General features: G+C 31.3%; 1 protein-coding gene across 2 annotated transcripts in view; it reads left to right on the forward strand.

Annotated features, from left to right (window-relative positions):
- The window catches only part of Eip78C (Ecdysone-induced protein 78C), a 116,635-nt gene that overhangs the window by 85,326 nt on the left and 10,201 nt on the right, over positions 1 to 21,108 (forward strand). For both annotated transcript variants that reach the window (XM_067265391.1, XM_067265390.1), the window contains exons 4-6: positions 4,356 to 4,567; positions 12,021 to 12,344; positions 12,418 to 12,523. In XM_067265391.1, the coding sequence (XP_067121492.1) occupies positions 4,356 to 4,567; positions 12,021 to 12,344; positions 12,418 to 12,523 (642 nt within the window). The remainder of the gene's footprint in view (positions 1 to 4,355; positions 4,568 to 12,020; positions 12,345 to 12,417; positions 12,524 to 21,108) is intronic.

A 21,108-nucleotide genomic window follows, 5' to 3' on the forward strand; every position in this document is an offset into this window, starting at 1 on the left:
CTGGTTTAGACCAACCACTAAAGTAGCAAAAAAAAAAAATGTAGTAAAAATTTTCTAAAATTGCCAAAATATTTATCAAGTGTCATCTACACAGTCCATGCCTGTGTGTTTTCTCCAAAGGCCAGAGAATTAAAATGGAAATTACACTAAATGTGAAAATAGAAATTGAAGTATCTGAGTAACAGCACTGCACTCAGAAAAGTAAGGTATTTCTTACCCTGCTAACATTGAGCAGGAATAGAGAGAAGAGATCGGTTTAACATTTGTAGCTCAAAGCTCTGTCCAACTGCTAGTATTGAACTTACCACAGAATGGACTTGCATTAACCAAAATTTTCACCAATCGAAACTGCATATAAAGAAGGATATCTGTGATTGTAAGAAATATGATATCGTAAGCAGCAAACATTGTTGCTGTATGCCTTGTATGCTCCTACTTTCTGAGTTACAAATGCATTTAGAATGGTGGGCAAGCATTGTATAGTATTATGGCATCTTATTGTTATACACTGTTGTCAATAAGTTAAAATTATAAATTGGAATTTTTAAGAAATTATGCATCAATAAATTTCATGCATTCCCTTCATTTTATTTGTTCACAATTCTAAAGCATGTCAACCTTTGACCTATATTTATAAAATTACTTTTATTTGTTCATTAGGTTCTGACTTTGTATAATAGGATAGTAATATAACAATAATTTCCATGAATTTCCAGTAATAATTAACAAAAGTAATTCAACTAACATTAATAATCCACATCTATCTTGTGCTTTTATAATGGTAATCTTTGAATAATACAGTCAAACCTGTTTTTATGCGCTCTTTTTATGTGCGATTTTTTTTAATGCGAATTTTTAATTTGTGCGGTATAGTTGGCGACTAGTCTCGTGCAATTCGTCATGTCTTACGTTGACTTATTATAGCTAAATAAACTTATTATAGCATAAATGCACTTATTATAGTAATATTATTGCATGAATATGCGAAAAATGAAATAATTTACTTTTTAAGTCAACAAAACACCACCTGGACAAAAATATGTAAAACAGACGACGGACCAGACGATGCAGTCAAGTGCTGACATCTGTTGTCAATAAATTCTATTTCGTGCGGTTTTGAGTTATTTTCTATGTGAGACTTTTTTATGTGGTCCCTGTTGACCGCATAAAAAAAATATTTTTTAATTGTGTTGCGAAAACTATTATTTACAGCCATTCGTGAAGTTTCGTGAGGTTTTTTTTTAATGCGGTCCCTATCCCCCGCATAAAAACAGGTTTGACTGTATATTCTATCAGTTCTAGGATTCTTTGTTATTTTGCCATTCTGAGCTCCAATGCAGATGTTGGCTAGCAAAATGAGAACCAAAATGAATGAGCTAATCTTTAAATAACCTGCAAAAACTTAATGGTAGATTACAGTGTTTAAAGGTTGCCTTGTTCACTTATTGGCTCCTTTATGGTATTTACACATGTTGGTTTGGCTCATAATTGGCACTTCAATCATCCCAACAACATTCGGATTAAGAACAGACCTCTGGGTTGTCTTCAAACATGGCATCAGTTTTTATAAAACTACTATAAGGTAGCTAACAGTACATTTCCCAGAGTTTATTGTGGCACTTGACATTTGGATTGTTGGCAATAATTAGTTTCCCTATTCCAAGCCCTATGCAGCTGTAATCAATAGGCAGATTGACACCAAAATTTGTATACAGACTATGCCAAGGGTAGCATTGGTAGCATTTGACAACTCTTGACATATGATGACAATGAACTCATTAAAGTTCTGAATGGTATTGGATATGCAATATATATATATATATAAGTAGATAAAACATGAGTTAGACGTTTCATCTAAAATTTTTCCAATAATTTTTGAGGGGATCTCTTCAGTGTTTTAGCTTAGGCCGTGGTGTGCATAGGTGCCTTTCATTTGTGTTTGATTGCACAGTCAGTATCTGTAAAGTTAACTGATGTAACAATAAATGGCTTTTAGATATTTAAAACAGCAAATTTTTGCAACCAGGCACATTTACATCTCAATGTAAAACTGTTTCCAAATTTCTTGTTAGAAGCTTTTATTTGGATTTTTCTTTAGTGTAAATTTGTTTGACTTCTTCAAAGCTAAAAGCTGTTAACAATATTGCATTAAGAACATTTTAGCATACATTTGACTCTAGGACTACATGGGTCTTATTATTTTGGAATTGCACAGTTGGCCCCAAATGCAGGTCTTCTTTGTAGGCAATCATGCTTAAGTGGTTTTAAAATATTTGTAAAGTTACTCATGGTCATTATTTGTCTGTTTCCAGAATTATACATAATAAATGACACTTTTGAATGCAAAAGTGCCATGAACACTGCAATAGCAGCATTTCCATCAATGTTACTTTTCTCTGTTTCAAAGATTTGTCTTCTTAATTTATAGGGTGGTTCAGAAGTCAGTGAATCATTGTAAAAACTAATTGTCATCTGTTCAAAGCAAGATCCTGTGTTTGATATGCAAATTACAATGCTTTTACAGATTCAGGTCATGATTTATATTTACAAGTGTGCTTTGAGCATACAAAATATGATTAACTAACTTCTGGTACCCTTATATATACACTGTATAATATTTTTTAAATATATGATTTTAAAGTAGTTACCTGAATCGAAAAATTGGGTAAAAATAACCAAAAACGGATGGAAAGGCAGGCAACTTAGTTCCTTCAGATTCTTAATTTAAAAAAAAAAATACCATTAGCCATTTGAAACTAAAAGTAGCTTTTTGAATTGTTAAACACAAGATAGTGTTATTAACTCAACCACTTGGCTTTTTGACTCCACCTTTATTTAGTTGATACAGTAACTAATTTTACACATTTCAGGCTTTTTGCTCCTCATCAGTCAACTAAAACAAGAATAGGATATACAACATTAAAATTACTTTTACAAATAAATTGCACAAATAATTTAAAATACACATACACATTTTACACGTACCAGTTTTTTGTCCCCGATATGGCACTTGTACACGCTTAAGTCTGTGCATCACAAACTTGAAGAATAAGGTGGTTATAGAACCATTATAAAATTCTTTTATATCTGTTTAAAATGGTAAAACAACATATAAAACGATGTATCAAAATACACAAAGTAGAACAAAAACTTACAGTTGGTTGTATTCTATTCTCTTATCAGAGACAATGAATGTGTATTTTCTAGGCTCGTTCAGTTCACTATAAAGTTTTTTCAGGTAAATTTCTTCTTAATTGTTTGGTATAATTGGACGTTGCGGAATGAAGTGATATTTCTTATTGTTCGTTACACTCAACATTTGTATAATCACGTAGAGTGGTTTTGAGATGAATCAAAGCCCTCTGGTGGTATTTTGACAGAAAAATTAAACTATAATATATTCAACCAGTTTTTATTTATGTTTATACTTAGATTTTTGTTTATGGAATTTTTTGAGTTTATTAGTGTAAGCTTTCTTTGAATTTTCTATTATACGTGTCTTTTTCTTTAAATAGAATTTTTATGTTGTTTTTGTCAATGTTGCAATTATTTATAAGGCAGTGATCATGAAAAACTGATTGCATTCTACGGTATTTCATATCTGCTATGTGTTCTTTAATACGTATTTTTAATTTTCATTTTGTTTCACCAATATAAGTATTTTGAGTTTCACAAGTGCATGGGATTTGGTAGACTACATTTTTTATTTCTTCTATATTTTCTTTTGATTTTTCTTTATTTCTTTTACTTGTTATTCGAGATTTTAGTTTTTGTATGTTGGTGCTAATTTTATATTTATTTTCTTCATTTCGTTACTTATTTCTTTGTATAATCCTTTTATGTATGGAAAACTTGTATATTTTATAATCAGGGTTTTTTACTTTACTGATCTGTTTTTTGTTGGATATTATTTTTTATTTTTTTTTCCCATGTATTTATAAGTCGACTTGGGTATCCTTCTAGAATGAATTTCTTCTTTAAGTTATTTAAATTGTTTGCACAATTTATTTGTAAAAGTAATTTTAATGTTGTATATCCTATTCTTGTTTTAGTTGACTGATGAGGGGCAAAAAGCCTGAAACGTGTAAAATTAGTTACTGTATCAACTAAATAAAGGTGGAGTCAAAAAGCCAAGTGGTTGAGTTAATAACATGATCTTGTGTTTAACAATTCAAATAGCAATCTAGCACAACACCTGTTTCTCTACAACTAAAAGTAGCTTGTTTTTGTAAACTTGGACATATCAAAAATTGGTTGTGTAGCAAAGAAAAATACTATGGAATTTAGAGAAATAATTAGAAATTAGTTTGAAAACTGTATATTTATACTAATTGTACAATTTACTTTTCTTCTAGCTGTTAGGTATGGTAGAGTGCCGAAACGTTCACGAGAAAGGAACGAAGAAACACGTGTGACTCAAGCTGAAGCGGACCAGTCGGCTCGTGAGATAGAAAACAAACAGCTAGCCATGTACGACATAATTTTAACAATATCTCATGCCCATCATACCAACTGTGCCTACACAGAAGAAAAAACAAGAGGGCTTGTTCGTAAACCAGCAGTTTTTGTAAGTCACTTTTTTAATTAATTTTTTTTCACATAATTTCATAGTTCTGCATGCACAATTTTAAAAATTTACTACATAATTGAGCTATTGCTAGCCTTAGAGAGAACTGTGGCAATGTAGCTTTGTAGACTGATCTTGCTACTAGACTGGAAGTTTTCACATGAACATGCTAAGATTTCACTAAATGATGATATAAATAGGAAAGAAGGTGTGAAAATTAAAAAGAAATTGCTACAAAATTTTTGGTACAAAAATGATGGCAATATTGTTGCAGTGAATGTTGTGCAGTTTTTGTACTGTACATAGAGTAAACTTAATGTAACAACACACACCCTAATTACAGCTCCATGTAGGACATCAATTATAAATCATTAAGGATTGTAGTACCATTGGTAAATTGGTTTACTGGTAATCAGGTAAAAGAAATATATTGATAAATGTGCTGGTAATTTAATATTTTTTACCAGTAAATTTGGTTAAAAAAAAGAATAGCTATACATGTAATTACTTTTTGAAGCCAAGTATGTCTATACACTGTCATGTATATTTACATTTACTAAAGACAAATATCAAATGCTTTTATTTAAATCATAAAAGGAGTTTGTCATTCACATCTTAAATTATTACTTTACAGTTGTATACAATTTTTAAACTGTTGTATTATGGCAGTGCCAGACAGTTTGCAATTCATTTACAGTATTAACTCATAATGTCTAGAGTGCAATAACTATTTCAGTTGAAAAAATGGATTAAGTTTATTGAATGTTAGCACTTGCACTGGCCACTTTTTAATCTTAACAACTAAAGCATTGTCTATTTTTCTGAGTAACCAAACTTTTTCAGTTTGAAATAGAATAAAAGGGAATCTGGTTGGTCTTACAAGGGGAGGGCACGACCTGGAAAATTCACTTTGGGATGAGACTTGGTATATAGGTAGTACTCCTTTAGGATGTTCAATCCTCAAAACAAGAAAGCGCAATGGCCAGCCAATTTTAAGAAAAAGGCCTTTAAAAATTTGAGCTCAGCTTATGTACTAATAAGTTTCTAATAAGTTTCGCTAGGTCGGCAGCTGCTGAGCTGCTCAGTCGACATTGTTCTTGGCTACCGCCAAGTCATTCAGGGTTCAAATCTCAGTCTCGATTAGCATTTTTTTTTCTTTCTAAAAATTTTTTAAAATAAGTATTTTGAATATATATAAATATTAAAATTTTATTATAATAAATAATTTTATTAAAAAAATGTTTAACACACATTACATGTCATTTTAATTATAATAATACAAAATAATTAATAAGTGTATTAATAATCATCATCATCAACTGTTGGTAAACTGATAGTATCTTCATTCACAGACATTTTACTGTAAAATATTGAAACTATTTGTATTATGGTGTGATATATTACGGAACACTATGATCTCTTCGAAATCCAAAAGTAAACTGACACTCCAAATATCAGGTCAGTCCATAAGTCCATGCACATTTTTATGACCTTGAGAAAAATCTTGTTTTGCTGTTGAAAATGTCAGTCTAATGTGATACTTTTCACACTGAAGTGTTAAATTGGATCTCATTTATATAATACTGTTGGAATTGGAAACATTTTAGTTGTTTATTTTTGTTAAAATGGAAGTAAAGGATGAATATAAAAGACATGTTTTATACTTTTTATTTTTAAGTGGTGAGAATTAATAAGAGTAGTAACCTTCGAGAAATTTGATACAATAGAATAATAAATTGAAAACTGTTGTTTCATAACTAATTATTTATAACTATTATTATTTATTATTTTGTATTATTATAATTAAAATGACATGTAATATGTGTTAAACATTTTTTAAATGAAATTATTTATTATAATAAAATTTTAATATTTATATATATTCAAAATACTTATTTTAAAAAATTTTTAGAAAGAAAAAAAAAATGCTAATTGAGACCGAGATTTGAACCCTGAACGACTTGGCGGTAGCCAAGAACAATGTCGACTGAGCAGCTCAGCAGCTGCCGACCTAGCGAAACTTATTAGTACATAAGCTGAGCTCAAATTTTTAAAGGTCCTTTTTCTTAAAACTGGCTGGCCATTGCGCTTTCTTGTTTTGAGGATTGAACATCCTAAAGGATTACTACCTATATACCAAGTCTCATCCCAAAGTGAATTTCCCAGGTGCCCTCCCCATGTTAGTGCTAAAGATTGTTTAGTGCTCATAAATTGAACCATCACTAGTGAACTAATTTTTGCATTTGGAGTCAAAATTTTAAAATTATCGGTAATTTACTTGTAACATTTTGAAAGTTAGCCACTTTACTGGTAAATGTGCGATCCCTACTGATCATGTACTATGATAGTACTTATGAGGGAAAGAACCCAACCTTATTTTGTTCTTGACTACTTATTTTATTTAGTTATTATGAATTGGGAATTGGTATTCTTTAATTAGAAGTTTCTTGAAAATTTCTAACAAATTTCAAATATCTAGTATCAAATGAATATTGACTGCTACATCTTCTGGAGCTGGATATTTGATCCAAGTAACAAATATCCAGTTCCAGATGATACTTATTTGATATTGAATATTTGAAATTTGTTAAGAGACATTTTTCAAGAAATTTCTAATTATTTAGTTATGTTTATTTTGGATACTTTACTTAGTTTAGAGTGATGTCACTGTTTTGCACTCTCAAACAAAGGCAAAAAACTCATAAAGTATATTACCATACGTCTATCTTTTTAGTGAAAATGTCGAGGCTCACTTGTCCAGTAAATGTCAAAATAAGTCAAGTAATGTCAAAAAAAATACTAAGCAAATTTATTCATCAGTAAATAAATATTACAGAATTTGTTAGGACTAGAGTTACTGCCACTGGGGAAATGCATATTGTAGGTCTGCAAGACTACTTAAATGAGGTAGGTGGCAATTGCAATGTTGGTTGCTCAAAAGGGTGTAAATTAACAATTACTCGGTGGAGTTGAGGAGTATCATAGCATTGCTAGATGTGACCGATTGGCATTCAAATTGTAAAACTGTGGAAAAATATTCGTTTAATCTTTTTTCTTGGTTTTTGAATTATTGTTCATAACCAATCATGTAGTAGTATAACCGTTGTGATTTAATTAAATGTTGTGTTGTTACTAGTATTACTCTGTCGATAATTACTATTAACTATAGTTTTTTGGTAGCACAATTTTTCCTATGGCATTGCTAGATCTATCCACTACTAACCCTGAAGTAAAGTTTAGTCTACAAGCAGGTGCCACAGTGTTGTTGCATAAAAAATGAAATATTTTACATGCTGTCTTTAACACACTGACTTACCGGGTCAGAAGCAGTTTTGTGTGTGTGTCTAGTCAGACATACATGGTCAACACCCAATTGAATCCACACTACTGTATATTACTAATATTAATTAATTGTAAAAGTTTACAGTAATTGAAGAACTTAAAGCATATTTTTACAACACTTTAGTTTTAAATTAACATAAAATCTATTTATTTAATTGTCTTCTGTTTAGTAAAATTGCACAGCAATTTTACTAAACAGATTGAGAACAATATAAACATTATTTTGTTTTTTTGGTACCTCAAGTAACAAAATTTCCAGGTTTTATGAAAATAACTCCTCTTCAGTCACTTACCCAAATTAAATTGCTATAATTACAACAAATAATATTGACAACGTACTTTTTGACTTGCCAGTTGATTTACGATGATATAAAAGAAAAATAAAAATGTATGATTGAAATAGAAGAGGCTCTTGTGAAATTCAGTTTTTTGTCAAGTTAGCTCATATAATTTATATTTTTAATGTGAGAAAACAATTTGAATGTTAAAGTGAATGCAGTTAATACTCTAACTGAAAGACAATATATGTGATTATATTAAAAATAAGTTGCAGATTTTAAGTCTGGAACATTGACTATCCTTACTCAACAGGGAGAACATTTTGGGTGTCAAAATGCATTTGCCAATGTGGTAGACCTAGGTTTTTATGACTTAGTTGGACTATACCCATTAAATGAACCTGTATAGTTTTCTTACAGGGTGCCTTAAATTGTACTCATCGAGTGTTGTAAGTATGGTGATTGAATATCCCTTTCTCAAACTTAAATACCACAAATACTTGTCATGCTGTCCCCTTATATCGGGATTACCGGGGGATCAAACTTTGTGAGGTTATAGTGCATCCCCAATGACTGACATGTGCCAAGTAGTAAGGTGCAGTACTCAAATTTAAGGAGAAAATTGCAAATCACTTAAAACCTTTAAAATTTACATTATTTGTAGAGTGACTAGTGGCTTGGTAGGGGCATGCCTGTTTTATAATTGTGAGGTTGGTGTTTTGAACCGTGGTGATATTGATGTATATATATATATATATTTTTTTTTTAATACAAAATTATAATTTTTAATTCTTGGTATTTTTAAATTTATATTACTGTTAGAGAAAAACTCATTTATTTTTTTAGAAAACTACAGATGCACAATAAGCAGGGTAATAAAACAAAAAAAATCCATGGTTTCAAGTAACAAGTCATGTAATAAGTAAATGTCAAAAGCAATTAACAAATCCTTCCTAACAATATTTATTTAAAAACAAAACATTTTGTGTATTTTTATGTACAGTAAATACTTACTCTGCCAATGAAGTCATTGTTTTTAACCCAAATGCATCTATAATTGCATCTTCATTTACTAAAGAACAAAAAGATGGCTTTGATATCTCATGCTAACATCAATAGCATAGAAATTTGTTCTACAGAAGAATCATTGCATGACAATATTACAAAATTTACATATTGTGAAAGCATCCTTCAAAATCAAGACCTAATTGCAGCCAAAGGTTCTTCAACAATTTCAGAAGTTGCAAAGGAGATAGGAAAAAACAACATCAAACTCTGATATTTTACAACATACGAATGTAAATACAGTATGAATGATTCTCCTCCAAATTAGTTGATGATGGAGAAATGTTTTTAAACATTAATCATGTTTGTTTTTCCAGTGACATACATAAATCATCATCATCATATTGTAAAAATCTACATTTATTCAGTGTGCACACTGCAGAAATATTTGTTGCACATGCTTCTACGACAATTATCATCATCAAAAATTCTGCTCCTGTAAAACAGATTGAATAATGTTAATAAAAATGTCTTTTTTAATTAACAAAATTGATTTGAATAATGATAATTTTGTTTTAATCTAACCTCTTCCCAAATAATCTATAAATAAATGTTAGTATGAATCTCATATGTATTAAACACGAATATTTAAAAATAACTAATAAATTTAAAAATATGAAGAATAGATTAAAAATTATAGTTATCAGTAAAAATGGGCATGTTATACGAACACAATTGCAATTTTTCACCGTGTTATATGAACCCATGTTATAGGGATCTACTGTATATATACAGTTGACTCTGCATAAGTCGTCACCCGGATAACTCGACACCATCGGTTGAGTAGTCAGTTTTCTGTGGTCCCAGCTGACTTACATAGGCATTGATGTTAAAAAAACTCCGGTTTACTCGACACCGTTTAACTCGTCACTACTGGATAAGTCGACATACTTTTGCTGTCCCACACACTGATAAGTCGTCACCCCTTCCTGAAAAAATGTGAACTCGTTTTTTCAGGAGGGGGAGTCTATTTATTTATTAATATATAATTAATATATTAATATTCTTAATATATATATACTTATTAATAAAAATGCCTTAACATTTTATGTATAAAATGATAACAGATAAACAAAAAGAAATTATATAATCTACATCAACGTCTTACCAGAATTCAATTTTTCATTTTCTCACGCTAGAGGCATTACGAATCCTTAGACGTTACTTGCCAACAATTGACAATTGCAAAGATGTTTTTGAGGTGTTTATGATCATTGAAAAAGAAAGTTGCGACAGTTAAGTGCTCAAAACAAACAACACTAAACGAATTTTTCAGTTTTTCATCTACAGAGTAATTGTAAATGGAGGACACAATGTATTGTAAGCCTATACTACTGTATAACACACTTCTGTATTTTCCTAATTGTATTTTTTTTTTTTTTCAACTTTGCTTTATTCGTCACATCGGATAACTCGACACATTTCCACTTCCCCTTGGGGTATCGACTTATGCGGAGTCGACTGTATACGGATAATGGGCAATTATAGGAAAAACCTTGAGTTACAACACAAATTCACAATATAAAGGAAGTGCAACTGTGCACAATTAAAGGGTGACAATTGTGCAAACTGCCAAATTATTGGGCTATAAGATGGCTAATTAAATACAGCCATCTTATAGCCTGATAATTCAGCAGTTGGTTTGACTTTAATAATCAGGTTTATAAGAAAAATGTCATACTTGCATACTTCATACTCATTTGTATCTTTGCTCAATTTGCGCAACCTGGTGTAATGCAGCAATCAAAGCTACTGGGCAAGGTTAAAAATTAAGACAGCATCGGTGCAATTATTCAAGATATTACAGGTTCTGACAAAGAATTTTCAGAGTCCTGCCACAAATACATATTGCTTATTGACAATCTGTGACATGCCATAACAAGCAAAAATTTAAAAAACTAATAAGCAGGCTTAAAATTAATAAATACAAATGCATTCTGACAGTTTACGGGTTAATTATACTTTATATTTGCAAAATTTCTTTAACCTTAACACAAAATAAGAAAAAAGCAAACTTTTAAGAAATCTGTGGGATTTCTTGTTAGAGAAACCCTACCTGCTACTTAATGAAGTTTTATTGTAATACTCCGTTCATCAAACTATTGATGCTCAAGTAGCTTAGCGATGACACTGCTCGGAAGTATTTTTTTGCTTGAGATTCTATGTGCACTTCTGATTTCACTAAATATTAATTTATTCTTTACTTCTTGTTTAATAATATAATTTAATAATCTTCATGCAATATAGTGTATTTTTACTGACAAAACACTGAATAATTGTGTGTCATATTCAGTTCTATGAGATTTATTGCTTTTTATTCGTGGCAATTGAATTTTCCAAAATTCTAGATTACCAAATCCAACACAAAGATCTAAATAGATCTTTGTGTTGGATTTGGTGATCTTTGGTGTTGGATTTGGTGATTTTGATGGATCTGTACCATTAAGTCCTATTACAACCAACTACTTCAAACAACCTTCATCTGCGGTTAAATTATTTACTTAATCTAACGTTTTTGGTTAGCTTTACTAACCCTCTTCAGGATCAACAAAAGAATTATTATTTCGAAAAAAGGTCCTATTAATTGAGTTTTTAGAGTGCATTTAAATATTTGGTGAAGACTGCTGATAAAACCATGTTTGAATTTGCATTCATTTTTAATTAATGTCACAGTTTCTAACTTAATATTTTGTCAGACTATTAAATTGAGCAAGTCTGATTCGAAACCTAATGCTACAAAAATAATTTTGATCTGTTTTATTCTACAGAGTCTAGACGACTATCAGTCCGGTACAGTTGACAGTAGTTGCAGCGGGCCAATGACGGCAGACAGTCTAGAACAGCAGAAAATAGTTATGTGGCAACACTTTGCCGTTCTTCTCACTCCATCTATTCAGAGGGTCGTCGAGTTTGCGAAACGCGTGCCCGGATTTCTTGACCTGACGCAGGACGACCAACTCATCCTAATCAAATTGGGGTTCTTCGAGATCTGGTTGGTTCATATATCCAGAATGATCAGTAGCATCGACAACACCGTCACATTCAGTGACGGAAGCTTCATAACTCGTCAACAGATGGAACTCATGTTTGACGTAAGATACAGCAGATTTTATGTTATGCGTAACATAATACATTATAATTAAAGTCAAATAATATTTCTTGTAGCATGATTTTGTGTCGACACTGTTCAACTTTGCCGTAACTTTTAATAATTTGCAACTGAATGATACTGAAATTGGGCTTTTTTGTGCTGCAGTTCTACTTACCTCAGGTAAGTATAGCATTTATTATTATTATTACAATAAAAATATCAATACTTCTTGCACAAAAACTCTTACTCCAGTAAAAATTACTTGCTTGTTTAAATGGTTTTTAGAGTTAGAACACAAAAGCATTAATTGAAATGGAATTTTAAGTACATATTTGATTTAATCAAATACTTACATAAGCATCGTGGAAAGTTCTGATTGGAGCTTTAAAAAAAGGGAAAAAAAACCTGCTTTTACTTGGCATTATTATAATGGACTAAATCTAAATACAAGGAACTCAAGTTGTCATTATACAGTCTACTTTAGGGGGTTGGGTATGTATGCTGCGTCATTTTGACTTCGTACTGTGACTTTTGCTCATTGGATATAACTTTATCACCTGATCGTTGAAGTTTATCAATTTGCCATTCAATGCTGAAATGTATGATTTGAGTTCTTCATTGTGTTTTAATGTCAGATTATATTGGCAGGTGTTACAATCTAAGCTCCCTCTCAATTGACATAACACCTTGGGGTCTATTACATATGCTCTTGTATGTTTCCTTTTTTCAATTGTGGTCTTACATTCCTTGACCTTTTAATGATCTAGATATAGTGCTGACATATTTCTTGTTAAATCTTTTATCAGCATGGTGTACCTTCCTAGTGACATAGTGTCACCTTTACCATTGTTGTTTTGTAGGAGATGGATTTTATTAAATAGATGGATATCATCATTAATAAATTTGACTGCTTGTTCTCCTAGAGACTTCCTTGTGAATGTCTTTCAAATACATGTCATAACTGATTGGTTTGAAGCTGTCTATCTCATTCCTTCATTTCATCTTATGGTTGCTGTTCCTGTATTTCTCTATTGAGTTTTGTATGGTTTTAGTGTAGTATCTATTATCTCTTGCTAGGATTTCTTTGTATTGCAGTTCTGAAAGTCTATAACAGGGCTGTCTAACTGGCGGGCCGTATACAGCCCGCCAAATTATTTTTACGGCCCTCGAGTACATTTTACTATGAATAAATTTGTTACTAAATTATTATTATTAATGTTAAAATTATTTTACTATGTGAAAATTACAGTTACAATGTTCTCATTAATATATTACGAATATTTTAAAGTTTTCTTTTTAGTATTAATAAAATATTTTTTTTAATTAACATAAACTGACTTTTCATTTATCAACCTTCTTGGCCCCCGAAATGTTTGGTGAAGAAAATATGGCCCGTGGGCTATGATAAGTTGGACAGCGCTGGTCTATAACGTAAGAACAATGTGTGAGGTCTCTTTTTGGATTAAATGTATGAATGCCTGCAATTTAAAATTATATGGGTTTGTGAGTTGGCATTCACAGCTTTAATCTAAAGGGTCTTTATGCATTGTTCCAGTGTTGTAGACAGATTTCCAGAATTGCAATACATAGAAACCTGGCAAAAGACCATGGATACCAGTCTAAAACCACACAAAACCTGATAGAGATACAAAAACAGCAACGACAAGCTAGAACAAAGGTACAGGTGGCTTCACAAACCAATCAGCTATAACAGATATTTGAAGACATTCACAAGGAGATCTTTAGAGCAGCAGGCAGCCAGAATTATTATAGAAAAAAACCCCATCTGTTTCTGGTTTCCTAAAAAATGACAAAGGTAAAGGAGATCCTATGCTAACACTAGGAGTGTATACCATTCCAATAAAGGATAAAAGATTCAACAAGGAATTGGAATATGTGGACACAACATCATTAATCTTTGCCATTAATGATCTAGAACACAATTGAAAAGAGGGAGCTTAGAACAGTACATGCAATAGACTGATGTGTAGATTGGTTGGAGCAGAACTAAGTCATAACACCTAGATATAATCCAGTATTAAAATATACCGAAGCACTCAAAATACATAATTGGCATCAAAAGACAAATCAAGATTTCAAGGACCAGAGTACTAAACCCAGCAAGAGGAAGTTATGGTATAAAGTTAAATGATTCAGCATACATAATATGCACATCCTCATAAAGTGCATTGCATGTTGACAACTTTAGTTTGGTCAAATATTATTATATTCAGTAAAGAATGTTTTTATAAGCTCCAATCAGAACTTTCTACAATTAATATGAAAGTTTAAATCAAATTTGTAGTTCAAGTTTCATTTCTGTTAAAGCTGTGACATCTTGTAAACCTGAAACCGTGTTACAAGATTGTTTAAGAAATTTGTGCTGGAATAAAGATTTGCATGCAAGGACTTATTATACTGGTGTGATCAATTGGACACAGGTGGCAGTAGTCAAAACTAAAACAGTATTTCTTTATTTTTTGTCTGTTTTTTTCTGAAAACAAAGAGATACTGTTTTAATTTTGACTACTACCACAAAGAGGTGGTAGTCAAAATTAAAACAGTATTTCTTTGGTTTTCAATCAAATCAATCATACTAGTATAACAAGTTCTATTAATAAACAAAAGACCTAATAAATGATGATAATTTACAAAAACAAGGTGAGAAATAAATCTGGACTGTTTTTAGAGCATAATGTTTTATCGTAAAATCGAAGTAACTGTTAAATATTACATATTATTTTAAAAGAAGTTTTGTTTACAGTAGTATAGAATTAATGAACACAATCATATAGTCTATGGTTGGTGATGTGCCATACCATTTTTGATATCAAACATTTGTCACAATGCTCTTCAGTTTTTATTATTTGTTATAATCATATTATATAGTTGATTTACTATGGCCTTCAACTAAAAAATACTCTCCCCCAAGTTTTTTTAACATGTCCTCTTTAGAAGCCACTTTTCCAAACTGACTGACAAATGTTTGCAAAGATTTTAAAATTGTTTTTGAATTGAAAAGTTATGATGCTTTAAACTAAGTCCAGAAACTCCTTGCCTTGCCCCATTAGTATTAAGGTCATAGATGCATAATTAATTTTGTTTAACACAAGGAATATTAATTGTGTGAAACCACTTTACAATAAATTATAATAAAAATAACACTTTGTACAGACTGAATCAAATATTCCTATATTTTAGAATAAAACAGTAAGAGATATTGTTTTTCTATAAATAAAAATTGCCAAACTTCTCATTTTTCTATTTTCTTAAGAAAACATTCTTAAGAAAAAGTAATTTAATATACTATAATATATAAAATATAATGTAGACAGTATCCACTTTAAACTTGGCAATAAATGTTTTCTATGATGATGATGCTAGCTTCATTTTGTAAAGTTACTATTCCCATTTACTTAGCAAGTGACACATTAAAATACTTCACATACAGCTTCTAATAAAAGGTCAACTCTACCAAGACTGTTATTTTTCTGGGGAGTGAACAAGTGCAAAGAAGACTTATCACATAATGCAAAAATTAACAAATATTAGACTATGTATTGTTGATTACATGAGATTTATGGGAAGTTTTTAATTTCACTGTCTGATCTTTATAAGTCACTTTTTCTAAGAGTATCATAATCTGTAGTTAATAAGTACACTTCTCTGATTGTGTAACTCAATAAAATTACTGATGTGATTTCATAAGTTTGCTTAAAAATTCAGTTTTATTCTCTAACACGGCAGTTCCCAACCTGGGGTACATGTACTGTACCCCTAAGAGTACGCAATAGGTTGTTTAGGGGTACAGAATAGAATAGACAGTTGTGACGGCCTCACTTTTCAGCATAGCTTGGAAAGCAAAAGGAGGGGAGGGGAGAGAAAGAAACGAAGGAAGGAAGAAAAGTGGTTGGGGGATCACAAGGAGCTGATGGGACCATTTACATAAACACAAACAACATACATAACCAGTGCTGCTAAACAGCTGACTAGCAATACAGCAAATGAGTATATACAAAATATTCAGGAATGCATGACAATTTACAGTACCATATTAATGGCTTAATACACTTAGAGTTAAGCCCTTACAAAATGTATACTGTTCTTCTCATTACACAACAGATTGATCCTGACAATATATGAACCCTACCTTGATTGATGCCACAGAGACCGCTGAACAAAGTTACCACATAACAAAACAGCAGCGGTACTGTTGACTACCATATGGGGAAAACCCCTGGGTGCACTGTTAGCTGAGTAATTTTAATCTTATATACAAAGTCCGCAAGGGCTTTATAAATGTCTGTTTTTGAGGAACAAGTCCAGAGAACATGGCCACACTTCGAGTTCAGTTGAGACTGCTGCGATGAGACTATGCCGTTCCATGTTGTAGAGAGGGCACCTATAAAGGAGATAGGCACTATCCTCCAATTCCCCGAGAGGACGGGCAGTACCCGTTACCCTTATTTAGGAAGCGTGCCAGATATGCACGCAAGTTGCCGTGGTTGGTCAGTAGTTGAGTAAGCTCATATGATGACTGTTGGTGATGTGCAAAGTTTCCATCACTGGAGGAAAGGGCAAAGTTCCTCCAGCAATGGAAACTGTGCTTGGTCCTGCCAGTGGAACTATTATCCCATTGATGTTGCCAGCAGCTAAGAAAGTAGCTGTGCAGTTGCTTTATAACCCAGCTGACTGGGATACTAGAGTAAGCACTTGAGTTTATGTTGGAAATCGCCTTTCTAGCGAGGAAGTCCGCACGATTGTTCCCCTTGCTGCCAGAATGGCCTTTTATTCATACCATTGTGATGTCCGATGCCTGATCCAGGGATGCCAATATACTGATGATGTCATTAACTATTGGGAGGTTAACGTTACACTTATTAATTTGATGTAATGCCACCTTGCTATCCGTTATGATTTTTATCATGACCTTACTGAATAGTCCAGGCGTCTTCTGGATGTACTTTGAGTCCCTTTAAGACGGCCAGGGACTCTGCTTGGTTATTACTACAGTGATTGTCTAACCTGAAGTACTGTTGGTGGAAAATTTTACCGCCCTGGCCATACACCACAAATGAGCCTCCAGTACTGCTTTCTGTCCGGGATCTGTCGGTGTAGATACTGACCCCTGCAGAGTGGGGGACACCACCTTCAATGAGAATCTCACAGCTGGGTCCTATGGCTGGGTGCACATGCTCACTACTATCAGTCTTATCGATACCCTTTTCTATGTTTAGGGGTACAGAAAAAAGTTAGTTATTATGGCAGAAAAAATATGTTATGTATCACAAATTAATAGTATTAAAAGATTATTGGGTAAAAAATGTTCCTTGCAACAATCATAAACTTTATTATACATTTCAAAATGCAAAAATAGAAATAAAAACTTGTGCTGCCGATTGTACAATACAACAGATCAATAAATGTTGTGCAGTCAGTCAATCGTAGTGGGGATACCATTATGCGTGATTAGCCCTTTGCCTGCTGTTTGCCACGCCCCCTTATTTTGTAAAACGGCCATGGGCAAAATAGGTAAATCAGGCAATATTATTTTAAAAATTCACCAAAAATTAAATTATTATTTTATTCATATGAAAAAAATCACATATATTTATCAATATGGTTAGTTTTAAATACGACATTTTTTAATAAAGTTTGTTTGAAAAATTTATGAGGAAAAAAAATAATAATATATGATAACTGACATTCAAACTTGAAAATTTGTTACTTTTTGTCAAAATCAACATTGTCTGGTTACTTCATTCTTATTGTCATCAAGCCAGAACGACGTAGAATATTGTTCTGTACAATTTGATATAACATTTATGCATGTACATTTATTCGTTGTGAAATTATCGCACATTATATCAAACTTTGTTTGAAATCTGAAGTTTATTCTGCTTTCAACTAATATAATGAACTAATATACTTTATTCATTTTATATCAAACAAGATTATATATTTTCGTAATAAACATATGATTACCAGTAGCAATAAATGAAACATTTGCTGATATTTTAAATTTAAAAAAAAATTAAAAATTAAAAAAATATATAAAATATCAGAACTGAAGGTCATAACTTGAATATTTATAATGCATTAACATATTAAAGCTGAATAAACTTATAATAACATTAATGAACTTATAGTAATATTATTGCATGAATATGCTAGAAATGAAATAAAAAATTATCAGAAAATGAAAAATTAAGAAAAAACCCGATAATTAAAATTTTTTTAAGTCAACAAAACACCACCTGGACAAAAATATGTGAAACAGATGATAAACAAGACTATGTCGTCAAGTGCTGACATCTGTTGTTGATAAATTTTATAAAAATCAATTGTTAACAGGTTAACGATAGATCAGTACCCTGGCCATTTTGCTAAACAATTAGGGTAACGCTAGATCGGTATCCTGGCCGGGAAAGGGTTAGTGATTATGCTACAGACTTTTGATGGTGGGGTGTGTTACCATTATTATTATCTCTCAACAATATTCCCACGTGTTCTTTGAAAGAAGTATTTTTTATTAGCGAGGTTAAGAGGAAAGAGCTTTTTCTTCCTATTCATATGTTAAAAATAGGTATTGCAATAAGCTGAAAGCAGTTCCAGATTTGAGATTATACTTCGCATCAGTCGAACCTGACATAAAAAAAAATTATGCGAGAAAAAACAAGGACAAGGCTCACACTGAACTCCTTTAATATGAAATTAAATACTTTCAAGTTAGTTTTTTGTGCAATTTTATTTATTATAATTTTTATTGTAAATGTATTGATTTTTACATGTATGAACATAAATATATTCTTTTTATCAACATTATAAATTAGCTTCTTTTTTTTTTTTTTTTAATTTAAAGTTACAACATGTAAAATTAACAATATGGTTACTCACTAAATTTCTTAAACGAGGGGTACAATCTAGAGAAATGACATGTCATGGGGTACACTAATGAGAAAAGGTTGGGAACCGCTGCTCTAACAAATCAAGTACATGATATATAAAATAATTAAACTTTTCATTTTATTTGCTGTTTCTTTTCACCCCCACCCGTGTGGACAAAAGGATTTTTTTTTTCAGTGTTTCTTGGTTACTTAGGCTTCATATTATGCCCATTACAGAACATTCACAGAAAGAAAACAGCTTTTACAAAAATATGCTCAATATTTTTGTAAAAAATATTGTCAAATATGTCACTTGAGCTATCTGAAAAACTGATTACATAAGTAAAACTAAAATAGATTTTTAAAACATACTTAAGTCACTGAAGTTGTCAGAAAAACTTGTTTTTGAAACATGCTGGAGGAACTGATTGTAAGGAAGTCTTCTTACAAGTTCAAGTGTAAAGTAAGAATCCTCATTTGTGTCCAAAAAGTCTGTCCTTGGTGTTTCCTTGTAAAAGAGCTCCACATATCAATCACCTTCAGTTTGACAGACTTCAGCAACATGTAGTCAGTTCCTTTTCTGTAGTGAAGGTGTATAAAAAGAAAAGTGAAGGCCTTCACTGAAATATACTGATATGGGGACATACAAATAAACTATTCAGCTACTTTTTAGCCAGGTCCTAGAATTCAAGGACTATGTAGGACTTCAAATTTTAAATCACTAGTACTGAAAAAAGGTTTGTAGAATAAATAGAAACAACTGTTTTTTTTGTGTGTGTTTTTCTGTTCCTCCCACAAATTTAAAATCATTACACTCCAAAAATTGATTAGAGATGAGATGATTATAGAACATTTGAAAGATGATTTTCAATGAAAATTTAATGAAATTATATTATGACAATATCCTAACACAAGCTTTTAATAAGGTGCATATTATGACACCAACAAAGTGTGCCAAACCTCAAAATCATATATCCAATCACTGTAAACTTCAAATGGCATCTAGAACTCAATTGCCAGAATAATAAAAGGTAATGTCCCTACTTTCAAAATGTCCAAAGACAAAGCATTGAGAAATTTCTGATTTGTTAGTTAATTGTTGTCAGGAACAGTGGAGAGTCATTAATCGGAATCAATTGGGGACTGGGGTTGTTCAGATTACCGATTATGTACGAAAAAATATATTAACCTGTCCGATGTTCAAATTTTTCTCCATTGCGTGTCGCTTCGTGTTGAATTTTCGTCGATTTTAAGCCTAATGAAAATTTATATAATAATCGAGGCTACTATATCGTTAAAAATTATTTCTTTATTTTGTACAAACAAAATAAATATATTGAAGAATATAAAAACATGAAAATTATACTTTAGAAGTAAATCTAGTATCAAAAACATTTGATTCAGCACGACACAGTCCGACTGAAAATCATTCGGATAACCGGGGTTTGGATTAACGACACTCTACTGTATTTACAAAATAATAAAACAATTTAGAGAACTCTGATGATCTGATGTTGATCTTTGAATTAAGAAGTGGAATCAACAGTTTTTCATAACCATTCTTGATAGTTTGTAAAAATTATGCAGCTCTCCTCACATCTTTTACAAAACATCAAGAGACTTGAAATTTTAATTTTGTTGTCATCTTAGCTTCATGAACCAAAAAACAACTTTGTTCTTTTCACTATTCAAACTATTCACCTTTAAAAGTGAATTAAAAGATTTATTGATTAAAGAACAAACAAGTTAAAACATCTTAAAATTTATTTAATATTCTACAAGGTCACATAGCTCTTTTTGAAACTTTTTAAAATTTTGTAGAGAAATCATGAAATTTTTGAAAAGATCAGATGAAGTTTAGTTTCATATTAGTTCACT

Source organism: Centruroides vittatus, unplaced genomic scaffold, assembly GCF_030686945.1.
Source record: "Centruroides vittatus isolate TY-2023 unplaced genomic scaffold, ASM3068694v2 contig_221, whole genome shotgun sequence".
NCBI lineage: Eukaryota > Metazoa > Arthropoda > Arachnida > Scorpiones > Buthidae > Centruroides > Centruroides vittatus.